This window comes from Caloenas nicobarica, chromosome 4 (genome assembly GCF_036013445.1).
Source record: "Caloenas nicobarica isolate bCalNic1 chromosome 4, bCalNic1.hap1, whole genome shotgun sequence".
NCBI lineage: Eukaryota > Metazoa > Chordata > Aves > Columbiformes > Columbidae > Caloenas > Caloenas nicobarica.
The window spans coordinates 76,695,923-76,723,605 of record NC_088248.1 but is presented as its reverse complement, the minus strand read 5'-3'; the positions used below and the strand labels follow the sequence as shown (position 1 = coordinate 76,723,605).

The 27,683-nt window shown below is 45.5% G+C and overlaps 1 protein-coding gene across 2 annotated transcripts in view; it reads left to right on the top strand.

Moving 5' to 3' along the window:
- Positions 1-5,505: 5,505 nt before the first annotated feature.
- SLC4A11 (solute carrier family 4 member 11) overlaps positions 5,506-27,683 on the top strand; it is a 96,264-nt gene continuing 74,086 nt past the window's right edge. For both annotated transcript variants that reach the window (XM_065633643.1, XM_065633642.1), the window contains exons 1-2: positions 5,506-5,837; positions 19,492-19,542. In XM_065633643.1, coding sequence (XP_065489715.1) covers positions 5,612-5,837; positions 19,492-19,542 — 277 coding nt within the window. In that variant the 5' untranslated portion in view covers positions 5,506-5,611. The remainder of the gene's footprint in view (positions 5,838-19,491; positions 19,543-27,683) is intronic.

Sequence of the window (27,683 nt, the reverse complement as noted above, 5' to 3'; positions counted from 1 at the left end):
GGGGATGGGTTTCTCTTGTGAGCTGAAAGAGGGGGCACTTAGCATCTGAAAGTGGAAAATTAGTTGATTCTTTGAAATTAGGTGATAAAGAAGCATGAATGTTCTTTTATCCAGTATTTGCTGGATCTGTACAGTATCTTAAGCCTTCAAATCTTTGCAGGGGATTTCCCATCTCCAGTTAAAATGGTGTCAAATGGTTTTCTAGGTGCTTTTTTTAATGGATGCAGTTTGCCGATTTAGGGGATGGAGAAAGTTCACTCTGGATATGCTGCATTGAGACCAAGATCTGTAGGAATCAAAAGCCAACATGTCTTTTAAGAATTCTTTAAACCTCCTTCAGCCCTAATTTCCAAATTTCCCCAATTGCTTGCTGCAGCTCCATCAGCTCAGAACATTTTGGAGGAAAGAAAGATTGGGAAATGGAAGAACAAAAGAGTCCAGCCTTTATGGTCATATAGCTATTTATCCTAATACACTGTGTACACGCTGGAGGTGATGCAAACATCCTCTGGCCAGTCTCTAATTGCTACCTTGCTTTTATTTCAGCAGAGGGGTGTTAAGCTTTATTCGCCACTTCCTCAAAATGCTTCATGTTCAGTGTTCCTGGTGTTGGCATCTACTTCTGGGTAGAGTGATTTGGCAGGGAGGAAAAAAAAAAAATTAAAAAAAAAAAGGCTTGTTCGGGTTGTGAGCAAACAAGGTAGTGGTGGCTGGAGAAAGTTCACTGGGTGGGGGGCAAGGGGGCAGCCAAGTCTGGAAGAACTTAAGAAATTTGCCTGTTTTTTCTTAAAGCAAAGAGTGCAGGTTGGGGAGCATCACTCTGCACCTGCTTTTAAAAACTTCGTTGTTGTCGCTGCTTGGTTTTGTAAGGAAACTCGAGGTACAGCACTGTGCTGTGCCCTGGGGATTTATTTTGTAACCCAACTGGCTGCTTTTGACTCAAACCTGCCTGTGCCAGGTTACTTAAGAGGAAGTTTTGAAAGGGCAGAGAAAACCGGTCCGAATGATGGGGCAGCGTGCTGCACACCAACACGCGTTACGGGAGAAGCAAGACTTGTGAGAAACGGGCTTTAAATCTTCTTTTTTGTTGTTTTGAGTGCAGCTGGGGCTGTGCCGGGGTGCCCCGAGGGCCGCGGCGGGCCGGCACTAGGACCCAGGCGGGGCTGTGCCGCCGCTCCCTCCCTTCCCCTTCCAGCCCGCACCGCCACTTTATTTCTTTCTTTATTATAATTATTATTATTTTTTAAGCCGAGCCGGCTTTTTTTCTTGTTGTTTCGGCCGGGCGAATAAATAAACAAATAGAAAGCCTTCCGAAAACACCACAAAGTCCGCAAAAAAAGTGTGGAGATGAAGACGGGATGAGAGGAAAACCCCGGGCGGCCATGGCAGCGCGACGGGTGTTTCACCTCCAGCCATGCGGTGAGGAGCAGGAGCCCTTGGGGGGGACACGCACACCACCAGGGTGATGAGGTTTTGCCGTCAGTTTGCATAGTTCCCCCCTTCTCTTTTCCCGCAGCTTTGCTGCTTTTGCAGCAGCGGGGAGGGCTGGGATGCAGGGGATGGGGTTGTATCCTGCTCCCCCCTCTTGGGTGCTGGGGGAGGGTGTGTGTGCGGGGGGAAGAAATCTGCGAGATTCTCCAGTTTGCATCATTCCGCAAGGCTTTTTGTCCAGGAGCTGGTGGTTGCCTGGGGGGAGGCGGTGACACCCCCCAAATTTTGCGCTCCGTGGGCAGGAGCGCGATGTTCCAGCCCAGGGAGCGCAGATGCGGAGCGAGAAAAGTACCAGGAGGTAAAGGAGCGATGAAAACTGCGGGGCTTGTTGTTTTGGGGGTGTTTTTCCTCCTCCTTTTGGTGCTTGTTTGTACCTACCTAAGGGGAGAGCGTTTATCTCCGCTCCGGCACTTTGCGGATGCGGTTGCCCGACTTGATGTTGGCAATGGTGTAAAAGCCGCAATAAAGAGGAAAAAGGAGAGAAAAAAAAAAAAGTGAAACTGTGTATCTCAAGCTGAACTAATGTAAAGGGCTTGTGCAGTTGTGTGCATTAACAAAAACTCCACCGATGTGTTGGTTTTTTTCCTTTTTTTTTTTTTTTTGGAAAGGGTGGGTTGAAATGCACTTTGTGGCTGACTCTAAACTTTAAAAGTTATTTTCTGAAGTGCCCCCCCGCGCCCTGCCAGAGGAAGCGCTTCCTTAATCAGCATGGCTGCGTTAGCGCTGGTTTGACACTAAATTAAATGACAGGGACTTGGGTTCGTGGAGAAAAAGTTTGGTGTGTTGGTGTGGGTTTTTTTTTCTTTTTCTTTTTTTTTTTTTTTTTTTTTTGTTCTGGAGTAAAAGCAACTGTAGGTGGCACAACAGCTTTGCTGCCTGCGAAGCAGCGATCGGGAGCCTGGTCCTCAAACTTCTCTTGAGGATCTCCAGGAGGATTGTGCCCTTGGTTTATTTTCTTTTTCCCCCCTCTCCCAGTTTAATAAAAAAAGTTTGAGGAAGAACATCAGATCTGAAGCAAGGCTTTCTTCTGCCCTGCTGTTTTTCATTGTCGCTGTTGAGACCTGATGGAGCAGACGGGCTGTCCAGCAGCAATATGCATGTGAATAATCTATTTGGAACATAGAACTTTGGGGTTTTTTTGTGGGGGGTGTGTGTGGTTTTGGTTTTTTGGGTTTTTTTGGTTTCTTTTTTTAACTGAGTTGTTGCAACATGCAATGTTTGCAGGACTTCTTATGTGGGTTTTCTGTAGGTGCAAATGTAGCTTTGTTCCCTCCTTTGCAGAGTTTTCTGTCCATCAAATGCTGTAGCTGAACCGTGGGACAAACTGCTTGACCCGGGGCTGGATAAATCCAGCGGTATTTCGCCCTTCTCACCTGGGTCGCTGTTGGAATTGGTTTTCTGGCTGTCCTTTTTTTTTTCGAAGGTTGGAAGAGAACAGTGATGCAACACTTCGGTCCTGTCCACACCACCACCTCAGTCATTGCTACCACCCCGTGAGCCGTTTCCCCGCTATAATCGAGACGCGTTGGCTAATTCCTCGCAGCCAGAGTCCTTCTAGTTTTGAAATATCTGTGGCTTTTACGCACTTGCCACTCTGTAAGAATACGTACCGCAGGGGAAAAGTTCCTCTCCGTCTCTCGTGTTATTCCTTGGCAATTTGAACGCTTTGGCTTGTTTAAGTGAACGCAGCTAGAAATACGAGTTGGGCTTTTAAATGGAGCACTGGCTTGACTTCCCCAGTGGCATAAGATATCTGTATGTAAACTCATAGTGCCTTGACTTCTAGTAAAGCTGTAGTAAATCATTTCAAGGCTGTAAACAGTTGTTAAAACGAGCTTTATTTTTATGTCGAGTCAATGTGAAAACAAAGATGCTAGCTGCGAAGCTGGATTTTAGTCGAGAGTTATTTGATTTGGCTTGGTGCTGTTATATTTGCCTGTATAAGGCTAAAACCTCAAACCTTGTCCTTGCAGAACTGTGGTGATGCTCTGTGCATGTATTTTGTGCCTTAAGACAGGTCCTAAATCATATTACCTAGGGGAAAAAAAACTGCTGTGTGGTGGTATTTGGGTTTCTTTGGGGTGGGTTTGTTTTCAGTGAATAATTCTGAAAACAGTGCCGTGATTGAGGTGTCTCTGCGAAGCCGCGATGATCGCTATCCAAAAACTTTCTAGTGCTTTAGCTTGCGTGGCGCTTGAGTTACTACTTCCTAATACAGAACCCCCAAGATTCATCTTTCCAATGCAAAACCACTTCTAGAAGAGCCTCATTTCTTTCACATAGGATTTATCTGGAAGTAAGCAGCTCTCTGGGACGCTTTAATGACTCATCTTCATGAAATTGTCATCGAGACTCTAAATATGCAAACGACTGCCCGGCACACCAGCAGGTCCACACCATACGTTAAATCCAAGCTCCCTTTGGTGCCGAGGTGTGACATGATGCTCTCGCTGCCAGAGCGGGGCAGGGAGCCCGTTGGGAAGGACGCGGCGCAGAAAGGTTAAAAACCGGGAATGCCGAGGCAACTCCTTAAAAGTTCGTCCTAACTCGAGCAGTGGTTTGTGATCGTGAAGTCCGCAAAGCAGCTCCTTGAGGAGTTTGTGCTGGGGACCTGGTGAAGCTGGAAAGCGCTTATTTATTTATTTTCTAGTGCAATATAATTTCCCAAATAATCTAAGCTCCCCGTAAAGCCTTTCTGCAGAGCATGGTGACACGCTGGCCTGGAGCAGAGCACTGTAGGCTTCTGCATCTGTCAGTGCTGGCTTTGATATCAAAGTGCTTAGCTGTCACTTATAATTCCCTGGGTTTTTCTGTTCCCTGTTTCTAAATTAATCCTTGGCTCTGACTTAAAATTAAAAAAAAAAAAATATATATATATATATATATACACACACACCAAGCGCTCCAGTGTAACTCTGTCATTGAAGAAGGATTTGCAAGCTCTGATGGACCAGTGGAAGCCGTGATTTGGGTTGGGCACAGAGGGAATAGAGTCCAGTTTCATTCCTCATAAATGTCCTGCTGAGAAACTGCAAGAAGATGGGCAGGAACACATGAAAACCTGATCCACGCCACTGGAGTGGGTAACACTGAATTTATACTTGTGCTGAGCAGGAACTTTCTTCTCTGTGGTTGCTTTTTGGCTTTCTAAGTTTGAAGGACCTGATGCAAATGCCAGCAGCAAGGGATGGATGGATGGAGATTAGTGATAATGTGGGCTCGTGTGGGGGCGAAAACTCCCATATTTGAAGCTGGTGGAGAGGAGATCTTGGCCAGTTGCTGCTTGAAGCCGGGCCAACCTTCATCTCAAGATGCTGCGGGTGGGTTTTGAACGGCAATGGTGATGGGAGTGAGTTATTGCTGCGTGCTGCTTACTCATGGGGGCAGAGAAGGAGCAGAAGATTAGGAGAGGGGCAGTCTGGGGGTTGAGGATGAGGGGACCTTTACCCCTTTGGGTGTTGGGGCAGGTGATGACCCCCTGCAGCAATGGGAGCCGCGTCTTGGGCTCATCCCCTGGGGAAGAATCACCCCATAGACACGGAGTCGAGCATCAGGTTTATTCCATCAGGTTTACTCTCCTTTTTGCCATCTCCTTCTCCGGGAGTGAAACGCCTCTTCCCCCAGCTCTGAGCCTAATTGCATCCCCAGGGTTTAACACGCGTGTGTTTGTTTTATTCAACGTGTTGGCTGTTCCCACCGGAACAGGCTGATTTTTATTTTTTTATTTTTTTTTTAGGGATTGAGCTTTTTCTTTCTTTCTTTTTTTTTTTTTTTTTTGCTTATTGTGCACAACAAGCTACTGCACAAGATATTCATTGGGGTGGGGGGTGGGTGAGGAGGAATTGTAGTAATGCCAGTACTTCTTGAATATTATAAACCTGGCTTATCAGCGCGACGCAGAGCTGGAATTTGTCTCTTCCTGTGCTGCATCTCTGCTTTCTGCGAGGGGCGTTTAAATACAGGCTGGAAGACGCAGCCTTTCCAGTGTGCTCTGCCGGGCTGTGACAGCAGCAGCGGGGCTGCTTGAGCAGCTCTTTTTATATATATATATATATATTTTTTTTTTTGCACTAATTCCTCTCCAAAAAGGGACTTCTCGAGGAGAAGGCTCGGAGACTGCATGTCCCAACAGTACCCGCTGAAGGAGGCGAAGGGAGACGCGGTTTGCTTCGTACCTGGCTCTCCTCTCTTCTCCGTCCTCATGGAGCCGGCTTCTTTTTGCTACCCCCGGCTCACCTTTCTCCGCTCGCCCTACGGCCAGTTCGGGGCCAGCGCTGGTTCTTCGCAGGATTTGGCCCCGTGGCCGCAACGTTTGGTGGCGCAGAGGTGGAGCGGGTCGGTGGACGGTGCGTGACGGGGGATAAAAGGGTTGGGGACTGGAGAGGGGTGGTGTTGGGCTTCTCTGCTACCCCATTGAGATTTCGGGGTGGGGGGGTTTGGAGACTGGGTGAGGATGGAGGTGATGCAGGTTGGGGTGGTTGTGTTGATGGACATTCCCCTCGTGGTGCTCGTTTGGCCACTGTCATCTCCACTGAGGAGCAGCTCCGGTCCCTCCTACCCCCTGGTGCCCGGGGAGAGCTGATAAACAACCTCAGAGTGGAGAAAAAAATAAAAATAGAAACTGATCTTAGCCATTCTTCTGTTTCATAAGCTTGTTCGCTTGCTGAAACGAATCCGGCGGCGTTTTGAAACCTGAAATACCTGCTGGAGGCTGGGTGGGCTCCTTTCACCTTTAGAGCCGTGATGCTGTTGACCCTTTTAAACTATTATTAAAGGTATCAAGTGTAGGAATAGGGGAAGGTATTAAGATCCTCTAGTGAAGATTTGTCTCACTATGAGGAAGTATTTTTTTAAAGTATCAGCTCGGTTCAAAATGTTACACGTTGCTTTACTGCAAAGAATCTATAAGGAGCATCTCAGCGAATCCTCCTGTTTGTAGGAGCTGAGCGCTGGTGTAGGTGCTGATCCCAAGGACAGGAGTCTTGCCTGTAAAACTTTTTTTGGAGAAGGTATGATGATGAGGTTCTGAGCAGCGTGATGTAGCTTTGAACGTGGTCCTGCCTGGAGCAAGGAGGGGGCTGGAGACCTCCAAGGGTCTCTCCCACCCTCAAATACTTTCTGAACCACGGTAATCCTTCCTTTACATCTTATTAACAGCCTGAATATGATGTGCCTTACCTGGAAAAGCTCGTCAGGTGGCATGCAAAAAAAAAAAAAAAATAATAGAGACTGGATGAGCAGTCTCAGCAGAGAAAATGCGTAGGAGGTGTTTAAAAACATTGCCTGTGGTTTCATGCAGCGGAAACAAGTCTGTAGCAGGGACTGAAAACGGGGTATGTGGCTCTGACCGAATTTCTCCACTAGAAGCGATGCCTCTGCCCGCGCCGTGCCCTGCCGCACCTCGCCTGGTGCTGGGGAACGCTTGTTGCCTCCTGGCAAATGTGATTACTGGGGAAATTTTGACTTAAAAGTCGCAGAATTACTGTAGGGGACTCGGAGATGAAAGTTTGACCCCGTCTTGCCAGCGTTTGGATAACTTGCTGTTTATTTCTGGTTTTTTGTAGGGTTCTGCTTTTTCTAAGGCTGACTTGATGTTGCTTTGGGGAGTTAGGTTTCTTTTTTTTTTTTTTTTTTTTTTGGCCAGCATAGACCATTCCTCCGGGCTTTAACTATCCAGCTGGGGGAGACTTGGCTTATTGTTATGAAAATCTTGAATTGTAAGGAAAGTGAAGCACTAGAATAGGCTGGAGGGAAGCGGGGGGAGGATGTGGCATCTTCCCTCCAAAGCGTTTTAGGCACCGCACAGTCGAGCGCCGGGCAGACGGGCTCGGATATAAGTCTCCTCGGATGAGGTGAGGTCTCTTCAGCTCTATTTTCTGCGACTTGGCCGGTATAACGCAGACTTATCGCCCCGTTTCTCATTCCCTTATGCAGGCTCCTCGTTGAACACGTATGTTAACCCTTGAGTCGCTGCTGAGCTGTCAGGCTGGGTAGCCCTAGGAAAAATAAACATCGGAGCCCAGCCCTGCATGGGGCAGAGCACAGCAGCTATATCTTTAAGAAATTTGCAATATATACCTCTTGGCAGCAGGTTTTTTTGTGTTGTTTATGGTGGGTTTTTTTCCCTCCCTCTCTTCTTCCTGCATCTTCACATCCTCTCGTTCTCCCTGTACTTCTGTCTGTAAGGTACATCATCTTCTCACTTCAGTTGAGCCTGGCTGCCACAAAGCTGCTTTTCTTTTCTTTTTTTCTTTTTTAAGGAGGCATGAGCTTTGTCCACACAGCATCCAGCAAAAACCACCGGCTCCGAAGCACAGGGTCGCTTTAATTCTATTTTTTTTTTTTTTTTCCTTTCCCCTCCTTGGTACAAGAAGCAAATAGCTCTGAGAGGGGTGGCTGGAAGAGACAACCCCAAGCCCAACCTTGGCTGCGGTGGCGTGTGGAGCGATGCTTGGCGGGCGTGAAGTCCCAGGTTGGGAGAGCTGGGTTGGAGGTGTCTGTTTTGGGAGCTAATGAGTCGCCCTCTCACTCCACCCATTCGCCTCTCGCCAATCGGAAGTGAGGGAGAAAGATGCTCTGGATGGATTAATATTGGAGCCGTTGAAAAAGCACCAGCCGTTGCCTTTTCGGCCACCTGAGCGAGTGGCATTTGGGAACAAGTGTTGGTGGCTTGGAGGGAGCAGGGGCTGTTTGAACAGCATCTATATTAAAGAAGTAGCGCAGGTAAGTTGTGCTCTTAAAAAAAAAAAAAAAGCCACCCGAAACTGAAGCACTAATGTTGCTGGGTGATGCTTTTGGACAGGAAATCTAGAAAACCAGCTCTGCCAGCTCTTTAATTATTTAATTCGCTGAAGTAAGGCAGTACTTGATGTATTTTCAATGGGCTTTGCTGCTTAGCAATGATATCTATTGCCTGTGCCGGATGTCTCTGTGCTGTTGTGTTTAAGGATGGAGAATACCTTCTGAATTCAATTTACATTAGCCAGACTGCTGTCTTTCAGGCTTTGAATTTAGTTTCAGGGTATGCATGGGGAGAGGAGCACAAGAGGTCTTACCTGTTCTGGTTTTTTTCCTCTAATTAAGGTTCAAGCATCCGAACGGTCTGTCTGCGAGGCTTTACATACTGATGCCTCACGTGGGGAAAGTGCAGTGCTGAGTGAAAACAAAATGCATATATGTAATCTAAAATGCTCGCAAACATCATCCCTGTTGCTGTAGCCATGGAAGCCATGTAGATGAACCGTAAACAATGTCCTAATGAATAACACTCTATCATGGGTTGTCAGTCTGCAATTATTTCACCACCGGACCAGGGCATTTTTATTTTGGGTTGATGATGGACAGTAAAATCAGATCTGATGCTGCTGGCTCTTTCCCACCCCCAGCCTGTGGTGGTGTTGTTTTTGTCACTGCTGCTGTTTTGTGGCTCCTAGACATAGAAACTGTATGGGGTGATTTGTGTTATCCTGCCAAGCCTGTCGTGATGAAAAATCCCTTTTTCTGTGGGGAGGATTGAGGCTGCAGAGGGCAGCTGGGCAGCACTCTGAGCATCCTTTGGACTCTTTGAGCATCCTCTGAACTATCTTCACTTTTAGTGGCAAGGGAGGGTTTTTTCTTTCTGTGTCTTTCTGGGAACCACAACTGAAAAATCTGTTTGGTGACCAAGTGGCTGGGTTCAGTGCTCTGTCTTTTTGTGTTTACAGTATAGACCTTGTTTTTTCGATCTAACTTCTGTTTTGGGGTGAATTAGAGCTGGTCTCCTGTTTTGATCCAGATGCCTTTTGGGTGGTGGTGGGAAGGGGTGCAGGAATAACTTTACCGCAAACTTGGCCCAGCCGCTGCTGCCTCTTTCTTGTCTGTTTTAATTTCTGGTGGCAGTAAGATTGGGGATAAAAAAAAAAGTTGTAGAAATGCACTTTGTGTTCCAGAACATGGTCTTGGTATCCTGGGTGGGGGTGCTGGAGCGTGAAACTGGTGGTGCTGGAGCATCTCTTCCACCGAACACCAAAGCTGAGTCTGTAGCTGCAAGTTTACACCTTAATTAAGTAGCTGCTTAATTTTGACACAGCTGAACCACTGCATGGAACAGCTCCCTTCCTCCAAATAGCCCCAAGCAAGTGAAATGTTGACAGACTGACTGTCCCTTAACCGCTTTGGCATGTTTTACACGGTACCAGTGCAGAGGAGTGGCAGGTGGTGGCCTCTGGAAGACCTGCCTGTACAAAGAAAGCGTTTCAGCAAAGAAAAATATCTAAAGCAGCTTTCTGGAAGCCACATTCAACCCTCACCAAGATTTGGGGCCATTGCGGTATCTTTTTTTTTTTTTTTTGATTAAGAGTTATGAGGTTTTTGATAGGGCCCTGTAAGGGAAAGAGCTGTCTGAAAAGCTGTCAGTAAGAGTGAATGCTTTTTAAATTATTTAAATGTTTCAGGAAAAGTCTACTGAAGAGCTTCAACTGGTCTGTTCTTGGGTCTTTGCCAGCTTGCGGGATCTCTGGAGGTATTTGCTTTCTCTCCTCTCTATGTAACACTTATGCAAGAAATCCTTGCAAGTCTTAAATCACTTTTTGTTGGGCCCTCTTAAAAAAAAAAAAAAAAAAAAAGAATGAAACCTCCCCCTTCAACCTGGGAAAAAAGGCAAAGAGCTCAAATTCTGTCCGCCAGCCAAATCCCAAAGTGTCGTCGTTCCCCCACTTCTCAGCTTGTCCCGCTCACCTACGAAATGCTGGCCAAGAAACTTGGTGGAGGAGGGGAGAAAATATCCCATTAGCAAAGCAGCTGCATGATTTACAGGGCTGCTTCCTCTTGCAGCTCACCTCTGGGAGGCACCCTCGGATATTAATTGCTCGGGTGGGCTAAATTGTGATGAGTTTGGGGCTGCTGGTAAATCCAAGCACCTCGAACACCCACCTCTAACGTGCATGGGTTGTTTTTTTTGGGGGGAAGGTGGTTGCCCCCGCTGCATCCAGCAATCTTTTATTAAACGGTTTTACGGCGATGGGTGCTCTGGAGGACGCTGGGGAGGGGATGGAGAAGGGGAATTGTTCAACGTAGCGAGGAAAATGCTTTGAAATCAGACGTGTCTGATCCCTGAGCCTGTGTGTGGGTGTGTGTTTGCCTGGCAGTGAGCAGGCAGGAGATGCCTCCTGCTTTATCCTTTCAATATGATTCGTTCTTATTTTTACAGCCAGCGACTGTGAAAATTAGTTCTGGGGTTTCGTGTACCACAGTGACCCCGGCGTGATTTAAGACCTCCTCGTGCAATTTACCTCCATCAGAAGAATAAGCAGCTCCTTGCATATAATCCCTGAATTTTATATTTTAGTGACTGCTGAGCCGTGAAGCTCAAAGTTGCGTTTTCCATCTAGATCAGGACCGGTGTCCTGGGGTGGTGACACTGTGATAGAGGACACTGTTTAGGTAGATCTGTGGAGCAAAGCTTTATGTCCAAGTGACTGGTGCACCTGGGAGATGTCAGAGGATTGGTGTCACGTCCTTCAAAAAATCAGAGAAATGGGACACAGGTGTGTTAGATGCTTATTTTGGAGTGATCCAGACCTCTTAGTCCCAAAAATGGGATTTCTGGGGATACGAAACCCTTGTGGGAAGCAAAGAGGTGATGCGAAGCCTTTAGGGGATACTTCTGGAAGGGGGTCAGGGAAGGCAAGTGACTCATCCGTGGAATTCTGTGGCAAGAGCAGTATGTTAAACATAACTTTTTTTTTATAAAAAAGTGCTTTTTATGAACAGAAACATCCTCTCCTCTAATAATTGCTAGAGGATTTGGCTGGGTCTACACAAAATGAGGGAAGAGCTTGTGTCCCTGCAGGCCTGAGCCTCTTGGCCAAAGCAACAATTTGCCATTGCATTGAGCTACTTAAAAGCACCTTCCTGCTTGGCGTCTGACTTGGACAACACTTTATCTTCTCCAAACCTCTCCACCTTGGTAAACTTAGATTTAAGCCTTCCTAGGTCATGGCTATCTTCTAGACTGTTTCCAAGACCTCAAAAGTTGATTTATTGTAGGTGTTTGCATGCGGATGATGTGTAAAATGACCCATTTAGGTAAAGGTCTCCAATAAAACCCTACTTTATCACAAAAGTTGTGGCAGCGCTTGCTAGTATAGCACACTGCTGCCTGCGTCAAACCTATAGGCACGGCATGTGGGGATGAGTCCTTCATCCTTTGGTGTCTGGTTGTGCTTTTTGAAAGGCTTGACAGCTTCATGATGAGGAGGATGAGCCGAGATGAAAAGTAGGGGGCAGAAAAGAAATACAGAGTCGTCTGCCCTTTTTGTGAACACTGGCTGGAGCGTCCCCTTAGGCTTTCACCATGATAACTGATACATCGCGAGCTCTTCAAATAGCGATGAAGAAGAGCAGTATTAGGAAGTTATTTAGATATGTAGTTCCTAGGTCTATAAAATGAATTATTTTTACAGGCAGAAAATAGTGGGCTGGCATAGCATAGATTACCCCTTCAGCTCTATTGCTTGTTGAATTCAGTTTTTCACTTACTACTTGAGTTCTTTTATTCAAAGCTTGTCCTGAAACTTTACATACTGTTGAGGACTTGGGAGCAGGAGTATGTAGATTCTCTGTCCTCCTCTGAATATAAGTACTGGAGTTCTGTGTCCAGCTCTGGGTCCTCAGCACAGGACACACATGGAGCTGCTGGAGAGGGGCCAGAGGAGCCCCAGCAATGACCCGAGGCTGGAACAGCTCTGCTGGGAGGACAGGATGGGAGAGTTGGGGGGTTCAGCTGGAGAAGAGAAGCTCTGGGGAGACCTTAGTGTGGCCTTTCTGTACTTAAAAGTGGCCGATAAGAAAGATGGGGACAGACTTTTGAGCAGGGCCTGTTGTGACAGGACAAGGGGTGGTGGTTTTAAACTAAAGGAGGGAGATTCAGGCTGGACATGAGGAAGGAATTGTTGGCCCTGAGGGTGGTGAGAGCCTGGCCCAGGTTGTCCAGAGAGGTGGTGGCTGAACCATCCCTGGAGACATCCCAGGCCAGGCTGGACGGGGCTCTGAGCAACCTGAGCTGGTGCAGATGTCCCTGCTCATGGCAGGGGGGGCGCTGGGGGAGATCTGGAGGTCCCTTCCAACCCAAACTGTTGTGTGATTCTATGTGTGGTGGCCACGGGGATGTAGTTGGGGAAGAAGGAACATGGCTGGTCCGCCGTGGAGCCGGTGGGTTGTCGTGGGTCTCAGCCCTTCCCAACAGCTGTACCACTGAGATGAAGGATGAACTGGGGAGGGACAGGGCTCTGTGCCGTGTGAAGGGGTTTATCCCCTGAACCTCTGCTTGCGATGGGACGTGGCCGGGTGTGTGTCCTCACTGAGATGCGTGTTGTGCTTGCGGGGGTGAGGCTGTAAAGCTGCAGTGAAAAAGAGTTCTGTAGTTGATCTTGACTCTTATTCCTTCAAGGTAAAACTCCCTGGGAGGTAGCAGAGTGCCGTTATTTCCCATTTAATGACTTACAAAAGGTCTTTTTATCACTCTTGATTCTTTTCCATTATGTTTTCCATTGCTTTTATCAAAGCAAACCGGTGCTTTCCAGGGAAGGGTCTACGTTCGGGCTTGCCATGGGCAGCAGCATTACACCATATTTACCAGGCGCTTTCCTGCCCGAGCATTAACAAATACTCATCTTACACTTCCGTGAATTACGGTGATCAGTTTTGAAACCCTGACTTTTGTGGTTTGTTTCTTTCGCCTTTGTCACATCTCCAAGTGCAGAGAAAAACAAGTAAAATCTCAGGCTCTTATTGTGTATGTACAGTTGTTATTGCCCAGAAACGTGGGCACGTTTCTCATCGCTGTGCCAGTATGAGCTGTGCTCTCACCAGTGTTTTCCAGTTGAAGTATTGCAGGGCTGTGGGGAAGGGATCAGCTGTTTAAGGACTGGATAGAAACGAGATGCGATAACTTAAGGCCAAGTAGCTTTTCACATGCTGCTGTCCACTAGTTCTTGCTGACTTGAATGGTTTTAGATAATTTGCAGCAAATGTGTCCACCAGGAGACCTCGCTGCTTGGTTCTTCCCTGAAAGCTGCCAAAACCTCATGTTCTGTAAGCACAAACGATGTGCAGGAGAATCCTGCAGTATTGATGTATTTGGACCCGATCGGCTGGTCAATGTGATCAGGTTTGCTGCCTGCTGGTGTCTTTTCCTGTTTTTCTGTGGTGATGTAGTTTGTTGTTACGGAAGGAGTTTGAGGCTTCTTCATCCTCCTGCTGCTGAGCTCTTGCTGCATATAGAGATTTTTTTAGACTCTCGGTTGCAAGCTCCTTTCAGTCAATGCTCCACATAATTAAAAAATAAAAAAGCTTTTCCTGCAGGTTTCCCTTGGGATATTATTCCTTCTGTGTGTGTGTTTTGGTTTATTTTCTGAAGTTTGATTTTTCTGCTGACTTGGGGTGGAGGAGGGGAGCAGCATCGTTTGGTTATTAAAGTATAATCCTGAATCATGACTCTCCCCCAGCCCCAAACGGCATAAACCTGGGTGCAGCTCCCAGGTCTCTTGTGCAGCTGCAGACCCCCTTCTCCTGTGATGTTAATTCATGGTGAGATGGAGAGAACAATAAATGAGTTCAGAGTTTAGCATCAAATACCAGGTCTGGTTGAGCCTTGGATAAGGGGTAGCTTTATCACCTTCCCCAGATCTAAACCTTAGATGAGACAAAACGCTTGTTCGAGCTGGATTTGGCCCCAGATCTGTTTGAGGGAGTGCAGCCAACTGCAATGTTCCCCATCATGCGGGGAAGCTGGTGCCCAACTGTTTAAATGGTAGTGATGGATCTTTTAGCATTGACCCACAAACTCCTCTTGAAGTGGCCAAAACCTTGTTTTAAAGCCAAAGCCCTGCATGTCTTCTGGAAAGTAGGTTTATTTCCAGATAGCTGAGTCAGTCATGTTGACAATTGCTAACTCCTCCTGGGAGGAAATCGGGAAAGTCTAAAGGTTTTTTTTTTCCAGCCGAACAGGTGAATTTTTTTTAAATATTTTTTTTTATTGTAACTTCTTGCTCAAAGGCTCAAGTGTTTTGCCTTACCAGCTTTAAGGCAAGACATTGCATTTGCTGATGAGTTTCAGAAATGTCCTCAGAGCTTCAGCAAAGCAGTGTTGAAGAATGTGGTGGAAACTGGGATATTGGAGCACACCCTGAGCAGAGGATGAAGGTACCCAATGGTTTTCCGCTTAGGGGGTAGCTAAATCCTTCAGATATACAGGCGGCTTATGTTCAGAGCCAACATTAAAGGGTCTGTAAATGGAAAAGTATCTTTCTAATAACTCTGTCAAAATGGTGTTGCCTTAAAGTAAACTCCAATTAAACATCAAGACACTAGAATTTAGAGAGATCAGCTTTTATGATTTCAACCCAGTTAAAGTCTGTAGTACCATTTATATAAAGCTTGTTTTGCTTCAATATAAGGCTTGTGCTGCACAGGGCTGTTTACTTGGAAGATGCCAGCAGCAGAACATTGTAATTGAGTTACCGAAGTATCCAGAGAATGTGTTTTTATTTGTAATCCGCTAATATTGCAAGGCTCAAGAGAACTTATTACTAACTTTAAAACAAGAGAGTTAAAATGGGTTATTAGATCTGAGACACGTTTCCCCGCAGGAATTTAATAATGGAGGATGGCATGGTAGAGTTTGTTCTCTGTCAAATGCAAATGTAAAAATGGTAAGAATGTTAGAAATCAGGAAATATATCCGCTTCTTGTCTGATACGTCCCACTGCAGATCATCTGATTTGTCCTAGTCCTAAGACCAAGCACCTTAAAGTACAGCGGACCAGACTGTCCTACCAGTGAAGTAGTAAACTTCATGTACCTCCCTCTTCTTGGCTCTTGGAGTCACTGCAATAGCTTCAAGTCAAAGGGCAGTGCCTTATTTCTGAAATCTTAAGCCGCGTCCCTGAGAACTAGGCTTTGTTTTCCATTTTGCAGCACTTCAGCTCTTCAATTTTACCTTTTGAATTCAGTGCTCATAAAGGGATGAGAAACCAGTCAGAAGCTTTTATTTGAAAAAGCAACCGAGTGGTGACACTTTTAATGCCTGTCGGATTCAGTCTCATCGAGGAGACATCCCTGTAGCGAATGAGGTGGGGTGGCAGCCAAAACTTATTTGTTGGAGTAAATTAACTCTTAAAAATGAAGAGCGCTGCTGAAATTGTCGAAAGACCTGTAGCACAGGCTTTTGGCAGATAATAGGAGACGGCATCTTGTTCTGCCTTTGGATGGGGGGAGTCTGGTTGTCCTTGGGGGTGTTGGGTGGGAAAGTGAGGACATGGACCTCTCTGTCAGAGATACTAGAGGCATGAGGGTGAATTTGCTGTGTTGGTGAATTTGCTGTGTTGGTGTATCTTGGCTTCTCGGGGTAATGCCTTCCAGCTTTGCCTCTAGAAGCCTGACCTTATGTCTTGCTGAAATTGCTTTGCTTGGATTTTTTTTATTTTATTTTTTTTTAATTGTTGAAGTATCTGCAAGACAATCTGGGGGAAAAGAACAAGCAAAATGTGGTGAATCTGAGGGAAACGATGTGCTGGTGTGGAGAAGGGAACTCCCACCCTGTGCTAATAAAGCGCTCCCCAGACTGCACGTCTTTTCCTCCAGCTTGCAAAGGGCTGATTTGTACTTCATAGAAACACTTCTGCAACTTCAGGCAAACCTCGGAGCATTGTAATGTTGATCTCTAATGTCTTTGGAGACTTGTACTCCTGCCCAGGCTTCCCTACGCTTAACAATTGCATCGATTAGCACAGTGGTTTATAACTGCCTGGTGATTGAGCTCTTTTAATTTCAAGAGCGGAGGAGAGATGGGGCAAGAAAAGGCAGGTTGGGGAGCATCAGGCGGTGGGTATGTACCTTATTGCTAGAGAAAAGAGGGCTCTGCCTTGCTGTCGGTTCTGTATAATGTGAACCTGTTGCTCCTGTCTCCAGCAAAACATGACTAAGGAGCTGGGACCTTGGATATTAAAATCCCATAAGCCTTGTGCAAGGAGAGGCATGTGCTGTTATGTTTGCTGTGCCGACTGCTACTGAGCATGCACTTAAGCGCAGTCTAGCTGGTCTTGTCCATAGCTAGTGACCCATAAACATATAAGCTATGCTTGTGCTAAATCAATTTGGAAAATACAGTGTTGTAGAAATGTTTGGGTTGGAAGCGACGTTCAAAGCTCACCCAGTCCAACCCCTTGCCATGAGCAGGGACATCTTCACCCAGATCAGAGATGGTTCATCCACCACCTCTCTGGGCAACCTGGGCCAGGGTCTCACCACCCTCAGGGACAAAAAGTTCTTCCTCATGTCTGGCCTATAGGGAGTGGGAGGCTGATGCATAAGGAGGAAATACATGAATTGCTCTCTCCTCCAAATCTATCTCTGTTCTGCTCAGTTAGAAAGTTAAAAACGCTGCTTTTTCTGGGTTCTCAGTGATGCAGATGATGTGGCCCCCAATTTACCCATCCTACCTCTGCTTCTGCTAATGCATTTACCTTCAAGCTAGTCCAGTAGCTCCGTGCGTGTGTCTGGGCTTGTGTAAACACCTCATCACCTTTTACCTCCTGGGCACGTTACACACTATTCCTGATACTAATATGCGTAGCCCCTTCCGTGGGGGGTTGTGACAACTCTTCAAAAGGCTCCAGCAAGACTGTTTTGAAGTCTGAGTCCCTTTGGTGCTGTGGGACAACATTACACAGGGAGGAGACAAATTACCAGGGCTGGATTTCAGCCAGGACATAGTAGGGTGAACACCTGACTTTTTTTTTTTTTTCCCTAAATGTGCCATTGCATCTTTAATTACAAGGTTAAGACCTTTGTTTTATGACTCATCTGAAAAAAACAGCACCTCCAACATAATTGCTTGAGCATGTTGCCTAGGGGACTATCGCTCGTTAGTGACTCAGAGGAACGAGTGCCACCTAATGAAGTGGCACTGACTGCTGTAATACCCCGGCTTTGCCCTTTTCATGCCTGGTCCAAGCAGCGACCAAACCAGAGCCTCCCGTAAAGGTGCGATGTCGACCCGGGCAACACTGCAGTTAGAAGATATTTCTAGCGAGGAAACCAACCAACTCTGAATTCCTGCTCGTTAGGTGTTATCAACCCATAGAAATAGGTGTGTTCAGTTAAAAAGCAAACAGTGCATCTCATTTTGCCTGGTGAAGGATGAACATGTTGCTTCAGGCTCCCTCAGAAGCCATAACAGAAATGAGAAGTTGATATACCTTCCTGGTGGGAACGTCAGGTCCTTGGGTAATCCATCCGCATAGGTGTATTTTGTTTGTTTCTCTGAAATACGTAAATGCAATCATTACACAATAAGAGCCTCTCAAAAAAATAAAAAAAGGCTTTCCTTTGATCATTAGCATGCTAATCAGTCTGGATGGATCTTCTCCTTCCCTTCCAGGTGGAGGGAAACAATTGACTCGTGTAATGGGTGCCACTTGGCCAGGGTGCATTTGTTCCTCCAACCTATTGTTCTGGGATGAACTTTGGAACATTGCGTTTCTCTTTTGGACCAGACAGTCGAATTGCCCTCGGGTTTTTGTATTTCATTTTTTTTTTTTTTTTTTTTTTTTAATGGTCATCAGGGTGTCCCTCCAGGAACTGTCTGTGCTGGAAGGTCTGTGACAAGCGTTAGGGCTGGAAGGTGCTGCCGTCAGTGGTGTGACTTGTATCCGTCTGGTGCACAAAGGTTCCCAGTGGACCGGGATGAATTATGATGCTTGAAAATGTGACACACTGTAAAGGAGAGGAAAAAAAAAAAAAACACATAACCTGTAAGCCAAAAGTTATGGGGTAGAGAAAGGGTTTTTGGGAAACAGTCTCATACCTCTAAACGAAAAGCAGGAAGCCTAATCTGTAGAACAATAAAGCAGGGAAAACCTCTTTCCTTGTTGGCCCAAATTCATCCCAGGCTTGCGTAGGTAATGTTTGATTAGCCTAATGAATTGGGAAAGACAGAGCAAATATATTCCTCTTTTTGATTGCGTTTTGGCTGGGAAGAAACATATAAATGGGCATCATCTAGTAGCAGCTTTCTAAGAGACTGCTTGGGTGACTTTTGCTCGAGTAAAGAGCTTTGTTAGCTCACTGTAAAACAGGGCATGCACCTGTGCAGGAAAGCTGGTGCTTCTAACCCACGCAGTCTGAACTGTCAAATATTATTAATATTAAAACCAGCCAGGCTGGGTTTGGGTACCAGACTTTGATCACACCTGAAAGCAGGTGCCTCCTATGCTGTTTGTACATTTCTTTGCATGCTCAATACGTAATTTTGCCAGCAGTTAATTGTAGAACTGCCTCGCTGACAAAGGATTTGGTCCTGCTGCATCTGTGGGTTTGTTCTTGGGCAGCATCATTTCCCACATGTGGTTTCCTTGGGAGACCCCCTTGGTGCAGATGGTGTTTGCAGAACCCCAGCTCAGGAAGGAGACCCAGGAAAGCTATGGCGTTCTGGTGCTTATCTTCAAGTGCCAAGCACTGTTTTGGGATATCCTAACGATTAGGAGCAGCAGAATAGGATGTGATATCCTGTTCTCATCTAAATTGAGTTGTTTTTTTCTAAATTAAACTAGTTCTTTTAATATAAGCATAAGCTACAGCCCGGACTTCACTATAGCTTTTATTTTTTTATAAAGCTTTGTAGATGCTCAGTCTGTATTTTTGAATGCGTTTGTTCAGGTTTAATAGGTCACTGAGATGATCAGACTTGTTGTGATCTTTAGTCTTGCTGTTTTGTGGTCCCAGCCCAGGATGTCTGAGACTGCTTAACTCTTTTCAAGCAGTAACTGTGACTGTATATGATATTCTGGTAAATACTACAGTCAATAAACAAAAGGTTAAAGTTGCCACATTCAGGAAAATCTGATGCCCGCAGTATTTTGGGGCTGGCTTTCTGCTGTAACCCCGGTTTACAGTGAGTTTAGCAGTAAGGTGAGGACGCTCAGCATCTTGATGATTCTTTTTTTCCTTCTGTCTTTTTAGAGTCTCCACCAGCAGCGATGTCAAGGAATGGATACTTCTTTGAAGAGAGCGGCAAGTATTATTTGACCTTTTTGTGTGTAGTGTCACTGTACTGGAGGGACAGATGTGCTATGGGGTTAGCTGGACTTTAAACTCAAGAGATCCAAAATGCATTTAGCTTAAGCAGCACGTGAAGACCACCCTGCATGGTAGTTGTGTAACCTTGTACTGGAAGCAGACTCTGCATTTTTAAATCCTGTAGACATTCTAGATATGCAAAGCATTAAATAATCATCTTCACATTGTCATCAGTGACTATTCTGGGTGGCTCCTCGTTTTTCACGTTCTTTCAGGATGTTTTCCTGTAGTGCAGGCTGGCAGGTATATTTGTGTGTCTCTTTCTGGAGTGGAAATCACATGGAGGTGTCAGATCCCTTTGGAGACAACCTGCCAGGAGCATCATGCAAATGTTGGATGGCTCTAGTAAATGTCTTTCAGTGTGCAGTGCCCTCAAAGATTATTTTTATTATTATTATTAGAATTAAGTTGTGGCATTTGGAGGTTTGTATCATCTGCCTCAACAGAGGTGGCTCAGCGTGTGCCAGGGTTACTAGGGAGAGATCGTATTGGGATTTCACCTCGAGACCAGCCTCTTCAGGATGTAGTTTTGAAGGTCCTGGGGTTTCTTGCCCTTGAGAAGGTGCAGTGCTTGGAGTATTACGGACTTCCAAATGGTGAGAGTAGAAGACTCAAATGTTATTTAGGCCTGCAGACGCTTGTTGCTGTCACAAGGCTCATCTTTCTTTTTCCAGGGGGCCAAGTCTTAAGTTAACATCTGGGAAAGGGGAAACGGAATGTCTGCCAGATGTCAGCTGCAGTAGATCCAGCATTGCTTTTGACAAGCGCTTCCTTCGGTACTGGTTCGCTTGCCTTCTCTGAAAGTGTTAAATGGAGCCAGTTTCTGGGAATAAAAGGATGAAACTGGAAGCAAGTACTCTCAACTCTATTAGGAGGTATTTTCTGAAGGCTGGATTGAATTGTAGAAGGGCAGAAATTAATGCCTGACGTCAGGGATGCTTTATTTCTTTGGTATTGGCAGGTTTTTCGAGAGTACGTGGTGCATGAGGTCTGGGCGGTCTTGCTCCGGCCTTCTGTGGCTTTCTTCTGGTCCCTTGGGATGTGGCTGGTGCTTTCTTGATGATTGGGAATGTAAGAGGGTGATCCAGGTTGGGACCTGGAGAGATGACTGAGTCTCCAGCATCTGGCCGAGAGCCGTGTAAAGGCTCGGGGAGAAATTCTGCGGTGTGATTTGGAGGAAGGACAAAGACAGCTGTCTTCTGGAGCCACCTACTTCATCCCAAGCCCTCCTGCCACAGGGAACACGGAGCTTTCTGTCCTAGCATCTTCTGTGGAAAGGCTCCACGTGCCCCCTTCCAGGACTTGATGTTTAGTCTTCCTCAAACTGTCCAAACAACGACAAAAAAAGCAGAACTCTGGATGTTTCTAGAGCGCATGTTCGTAGTTGGGGCATTCCCTGTGCAAAGCTCTCCCGTGAGATATGCAACTTGGTGCCATGGCAGCGAGCATTTATTTCTGCTCTATTTGCGTTATTACTCAGCTTCCTCTTTTGTTTTAAGGAGATGACACCTTAGAGGTATCATTAAGGACATCATGAAACTGTGTATGCTGCTTTGCTTCCCCGTGGTTTTTGGGAAGGAGGGAAGGTTGTCCTCTTCAGCCTGCCTGCAGGATTGAATGCTGTAGTAACTGTGACTGAAAAGACAGTGGATTTCTTGGTTATTTCACACTCAAATCTGCTGTCATTCTCGTTCCTCATTACAAACTGACCTTTTTTTAAAAGTTCAGTTGCTGTTGAGTGATGAGTCACCTCCGACTGCCTGATTTAACTGAGGGCTTGTGCGTATCTGCACAGAATATACGGGCAGCACATCTTGGAGGTTGCGTGTCAATATTCACATCCCTCGGCTCTCTCTGTACAGAAGTGTCATGTGCTCAGATTCTTCAAGACTTACCCAAAAACATAATCAGGGCTAGAGGAAACCACAGAGAAAAAAGTTACCTTTTCACATAGTTTCAAAACTGCTTGTTTTGAAATGCAGCTACGTAATCATTAAGCTGTTTCTTGGCACCACTTGCTGGGATCTGCCAGGTCATTATGGAGACCAAGAGATGCTCTTGCCCAACCTTTAAGCTAAAAACAATCCCCCAAGCTTTGTGTTGGAGGAGAGGGGAAAAGAAAAAAATAAATGTCTTCCTTTGATTGCCTTAGCACTTATTTTCTTCCTTCTTTCTCAGTAGAGAAACATCTTTTGCTACTACTGCTCTTTGCATGGTCGAGTGTTGTTTTTTTTTTCCTTATCTCCTCCTAAGATCGTGCATATACATATGGTTTTCTGTATCCTTAGTAATTAGGATGTTTTTGTTTCTGGCCATATCTGAGGCTCTGTTCAGAGATTGTCTCTCTCTTTGCCAGCTTTTTCCTTACCCTTGTTGTGTTCTCAAGAGCAGCTGCAGCAATGTTAAAACTTAAAAGTTGAGACTCCAGATTTAGTTTAAACTGTTGTGCTGATGGTAATCTTGGCTGTAGCCCCAAACCAGTGCTTTGTAAGAATCTCCTGGATACTAACTGGTCATAAAAACTCAATTCGGTATTTAATAATTTGTAGCTGTTTGTTAATTACTGAGGAGCTGAGGAAAGCCCAGGAAGGATTTTCTAGTGAAGGGATGCTAATATCTGACTATTCTGGAAGCTCAGAGGGTTGTTATGATCCCAACCATGTACCGAGCTATTTGACAACTTCTTAATGGGCTAAAAACTTGGAAAATTAATCAAAGGAGCCCATGTCTTTAGCTACAAGTTCCAGTTTCCATAATACTGTGGTTTTTTTCCTGTGTTGCTGGAAGAACTCGACTGAAAGCCACTTTTGTGGCCGTTAGTGCATTGCAGAAGGTAAATGCATGCAGGATGACTGGGAGGGGAAAAAATCTATTTAGTAGTTTGCTCTGTAGAGGCAACACTAAGGAAAAAAAAGGAAACAAGTTTGTACCTGCCAGTAAGGAGTTTCTGATGGGGAGTGTGGTGGCAGCGGGTACAATGACAGTTGTTGGCCATGTTCTGTTTTCAAGCCGTGTGTGTTGTCATTTTCAATAGCTGTCCCCTGACATTCTTGCTGATGAAAATACCTGGTTTTACTCATTCTCTTGAGTCTGTGGAACAAGCCTCTTGCTCAAGCAGATGAGTAGCACTTGGTGCCCCCTCATCCGCCCCGCGAGCAATCCGTGTGTGTTTATGTCACTTGAATCTTCTGCAAAGTTGTTTTGCCAAATGAGTTTTTTCTCCCCGGCAGCTTTAAGTGACTAACGAGACGATTGTGTAGACCCAATCCAGACCTAAAGATAATTGGAGTCCTGATGAAATGCAGCTCGGCAATCAGTGTTTGGAATAACTGCTTATCAAGCCCTGCATTGCTGGCTGTCAACCTCCTGCACCCTCCGTGGTGGTGGTGGGGAAATCCGGTGCCTGCAACAAGTGGATTAGCTCTAAAACTATCAGTATTAGCTGCAAGCGACTAAATTCTGCCAATGTATGATGAGCTTTTTAATTGACTCCAGAACTTTCCCTGATAAGAAGACACAACCGGAGGGTTTCTAGTTCATCTGGCAAAATCCGAAGGAAGGAGTCCCAGTGTAGCGCTGGGGATATCTGAATTTGTTGCATTGTTTCAAAGCTGGCTCGACCGATATCACGGTATAACTTTTTTTTTTTGTCTTCCAGAGCAAATCCCTCACTGCTTGGTCTCTTCTGACTTACTAATTGGTTTTGCTGGCACAATAAATTGCAGTTGTGTTGAAGGGCCCCAAGGCCTCAGTCTGGCTTAGGATGTTTGGATATATTTTATCTGCTTGTTTTTGTTTTTCGGTTTGCAGTTCAGTTTGGTATGTGTGCTATGGTGGTACGGGTTGTTTGTTTTGTGTGTATGGCTTTTTTGTGTGTGTTCTTTTTGGTTTTGTTTTGTGTGTTGGTTTTTTGTTGTTGTTGGGTTTTTTTGTTGTTGTGTGGGGGTTTTTTTCCTTTTTTAAATTTGTCTTTATCTGTCTTGGAATTGCTTGCCTAACTAAGAGATTAATCTAAATTTCTTAGTGAAACAAATCCTTTCGCAATGGATTTCCCCTGATGAGATGCCCAGTTTACCAGCAGGAGATGAGCTGTTGCTACCTATGGAAAGCCCAAGGGGCGGCTTGCAGGTTTCTTGCATATTTTTATTTTTGAGAACTGTCTATTGGGAGGCCTATAATAAAATGAACACTCCTGATTTCTGTGGGTGCTGGTACAGAGCTGAACTTCCGCGTGCTGCTGTGTTTTGTAAAAACAAAACAAAATAAAAACAGAGCCCCACTGAATTACTTGGATTATTCACAACATTTCCTAGAAATCTGGCTGCAAAATACAATACTGGAATTAATTCAAAAGTGCCTGGGTGTTGTGTGTCTGTTTTGTTGGTGTTTTTTTTTTTTCAGCAGATCAGTTCTTTCAGTTCTGTTATGAATTATTGCTGAAGTGGCAAGGGAAACTTAACTTTATTTTCATCTGGCTCTTCATGACAAAAGACTGACTTGAAGTAGGGTTGGAAACATGGCTGGCCAGCAGTGGAGGGATCTGGTTCTGAAAGGATTCAGGTCTGGTCTTGGTGATTCCACCTGCTAGACACTTTCTACCTCTCTTTTTCCACAAGAGGAGGTTATGGTTTAGTTCTGTGGTCTTGAAGCAGGTGGCCATTACTCCAAAAGGCTGCAAACCCGCATCTGATGGGCTCCCACTGGCTGCTCAAGAGCCAAGAAGCATCACCCAACGCTTCCCCAGCTCTTCTGCCCTTTAAGCTGCTCGTGGAGGGGCTGGGAGGAGACGACATCTCTCTAAATCCCATCTGGGTGACCTGGAGAAGTCATTAGTCTACCTGTGCCAACCTAGAATATTTAGCTTAATAAAGGAGGTTGGTCTTCTGTTCACTGGGGAGGCCAGACCTCAAATCCTGGGTCAGTTTTGGGCCCCTTATGTCAGGAAAGGCCTTGAGGTACTGGAGCGAGTTGAGAGAAGGGAACGGAGCTGGTGAGGGGCTGGAGCACAAGTGTGATGGGAGCAGCTGAGGGAGCTGGGGGTTCAGCTGGAGAACAGGAGCTGAGGGGAGACCTTCTGATCTCTGACCTGCCTGAAAGGAGCTTGGAGCCAGGGGGGTCGGGCTCTGCTCCCCAGGAACAAGCGCCAGGACCAGAGGAAACGGCCTCAAGTTGCGCCAGGGGAGGTTGAGGTTGGATCTGGGGAACAATTTCTTCCCCAAAGGGCTGTGGGGCATTGGAACAGGCTGCCCAGGGCAGTGCTGGAGTCACCATCCCTGCAGGGGTTGGACAGACGGACATGAGGTTCTCAGGGACGTGGGGCAGTGTTAGAGTTATGTTATGGTAAGACTTGATGATATTAATGATCTTTTCACACCAAAATGATTCTGTGATTTTAACAAAAGCATGGGAGAGGTAAACTCTGGACTCATTGTGCCAAACCGTTCTCAGCAGTCCGACAACACCGTCTGTGGACATCCCCTGCCCTCCCAGTTGTCTTCTCCTGGGCTGGCATAGACCACGTCCACATGGCTGCCTGCCACATGATGGGCGAGTCTCCTTAGGACAAAAACAGGGAGACTTGCCAAGGAATCTCTCGGCTGTGAACCAAAGGAAAAGCTTAAAATTCTAGCAAGCATCCAACTGTATGCAGAACAGCTTTATTTAATCGTTGTGGCTTAAAATTTTAATTTTGTGAGAGACAGCTTTGCAAAATGTGACTTGATAGTGTTGCTATTGTTTGGTGGCTACAGCATTTCAATTGCTCTTGTCTGTGCAATGCAATAATTTGTTAGGAAGGAATTTTTCACAACTCTTTTTTCAGACTCTTGTGATTCAAAACAATAAGTAACCCCCTAACTTTGAAGTTTAACCTCAGCAGGAGCATGAAAAATTTAGACAAATATCTGTATAAAAGATGTTCTACCCATAGGATTGCTCTTTTTGCCTGAAAAATGAGAATTATTTTGATAAATAGGTGATTATGTGGAAGTCAGCATATGATGTGACCAGACTCTTGTCTTAGTGCGAGAGCAGAATGGTATTTAAACCCTTTTTTTCCTAGAATACTGTGCAAATTGGAGAACTGATAACACCTGTACAAAGTTCTTCCTAGTCTCTCCTGAATCCTTTAGTTGCTTTATCCCCGCCAATATTATCTAACTGTAAGGTTGTCTAACGTTTGGAGGCAACACGAGTTTTGTGTTTTTGTGCAGAGTGTAAAGGTCAGAATGGAGGTGGAGGCTCCACCATTAATCAAGTTTCCTTTTGCCACCCAATGTTGGGAATTTGGGTATTTTCAGAGTGGTGCGGTGAATCTGCAACCCTGCAGCACTCAGGGAACAAAGCGAGTCCTCCAATAGCTTAAAGCTCAGCCTGATCCATTTAGCTGAGGTTAATTAAAACCTCATGCCTTTCCTCAAAATTAGTGTCTGCTGTTGGTTTAAGCAAGTTGAAAATCCATGAGAGTGGAAAAATCAGATGAAGCTGACTTTTGGTTTTGTTTTTTAATTTAATGCCAGTATCATGACTGGTTTTTAGTTAGATACAGGGCTTAATTCTCTCTTGAGTTCCTCAACACTGTATCCCAGCTGAGCACTGGGATGCTCCAAGAACCAGATCTGATTTTTAGGGTAATGCTCATGTCCCAGTTGTTCCCCCCTTACCTTTAAAAGCTATTGAATATATATTATTATTGTTTCTGTTGTCCTTCTGTACTTGACCTGTAGTTCTTCTGAGCAAGCAGATGCAAATAGCTCATGGGCTCTTTTGAAGTGAGAACTTGCAAACTCATGCCCTTGCCTGTTGGGCTCCAGCGGAGCTGGTTCTCTGGCTGTGAGGTTTATGGCTTGAAATGCTAAGAGTGGGGCCAACGATTGGATTTTTGGGTCTGATTCAGTGACAAAAGCATCTAAAGCAGTGATGTTAGAAGGAAAACTTCTCCTTTTTCCAGGGTGAAATGTCTGAGGCTGCTGAAGCTGACAGGAGCACAGCACCTACTGTTACTCCTATGTTCTGGTGAAGTGACCATAAGTCCTGTTTTGCAAAACTCATAAAAAGGACCATCCTGTAATTTGCTGCCTTTTGTGCTTAAAAACTCATTTGAGAAATCTGAGATGGGCTAGCTGATTTAGTTTCCAAACATTGAGCTCAAAAGAACCCATTTAATGTAACTTTGGTTTTCTGAAGAGACTTTGTGGGATGGGGCAACTACCACTTCTGAAGAAGAGATGCCGTCCCGTGATTCTGGAGGCTGGGATTTGGATTTGGCTGTGGGAATAGGCTTTGCTGTGCACATAGGTGCTGTAAACGAAAACACTTTTCCAGACTTGTAGCGTACCTTGAAAGCTGAGGTTAAAAATCAGTGGTTTCCAGAAAACTGCAGTGAGTAGCGTATGTCCCTTAGAAATAAAGCCAACAATTTGTGCAGAGACTTGGCAGAGGTCAATAACTATTGACAAGCTTTGATCTTAGCTTTCCTATTTTGCCCTGCTGATCTAGCTAGGTGGATATGTACCTTATCTCATCCATGTAACTTTGGCTAAAACAGTAGCAGCAATAGATCTCTCAAAAACAACAAAAAAAGTGTAGCATGCATATGCCCAGAACTGGGCAACATCTGGGTAATGGCAAAAGGAAAAAATGCCCAATATCCCTCAAAAATCTCTTTTTTTAGATGCTTTGTCTGGCTTTCTGTGCTAAACTGAGTCTGCAGCAATGTGTGGATAGATGCCTTTGCACTCCTATCCTCCTGGTTAGTGTGGATGCTTGCAGACGTTGATTAAAATACAGCGATTGGCTTTGTCTCCTCTGAGGCATAACCAAGAGGTTATGCTGGGGCTGTGTCTGGCATAAGCCTCATAACCTAGGATATGAGATGATGTTATTAGTAATATAGCTGCTTTTCTCCCAGGAAATTGAGTGTGATTAAGATTTTTTTGGCTTTCCTGGAGAAGTCTGCGGCCCTTGGGCTGTGAGTGCTGCTCCCACGGAGCAATTAAGCTTTTCTAGGGAACATATATGATGTGGCTGAAGTTGTGCTTCCTTCTAACTCCTACTCTGTTTTTTTTATTACCCCA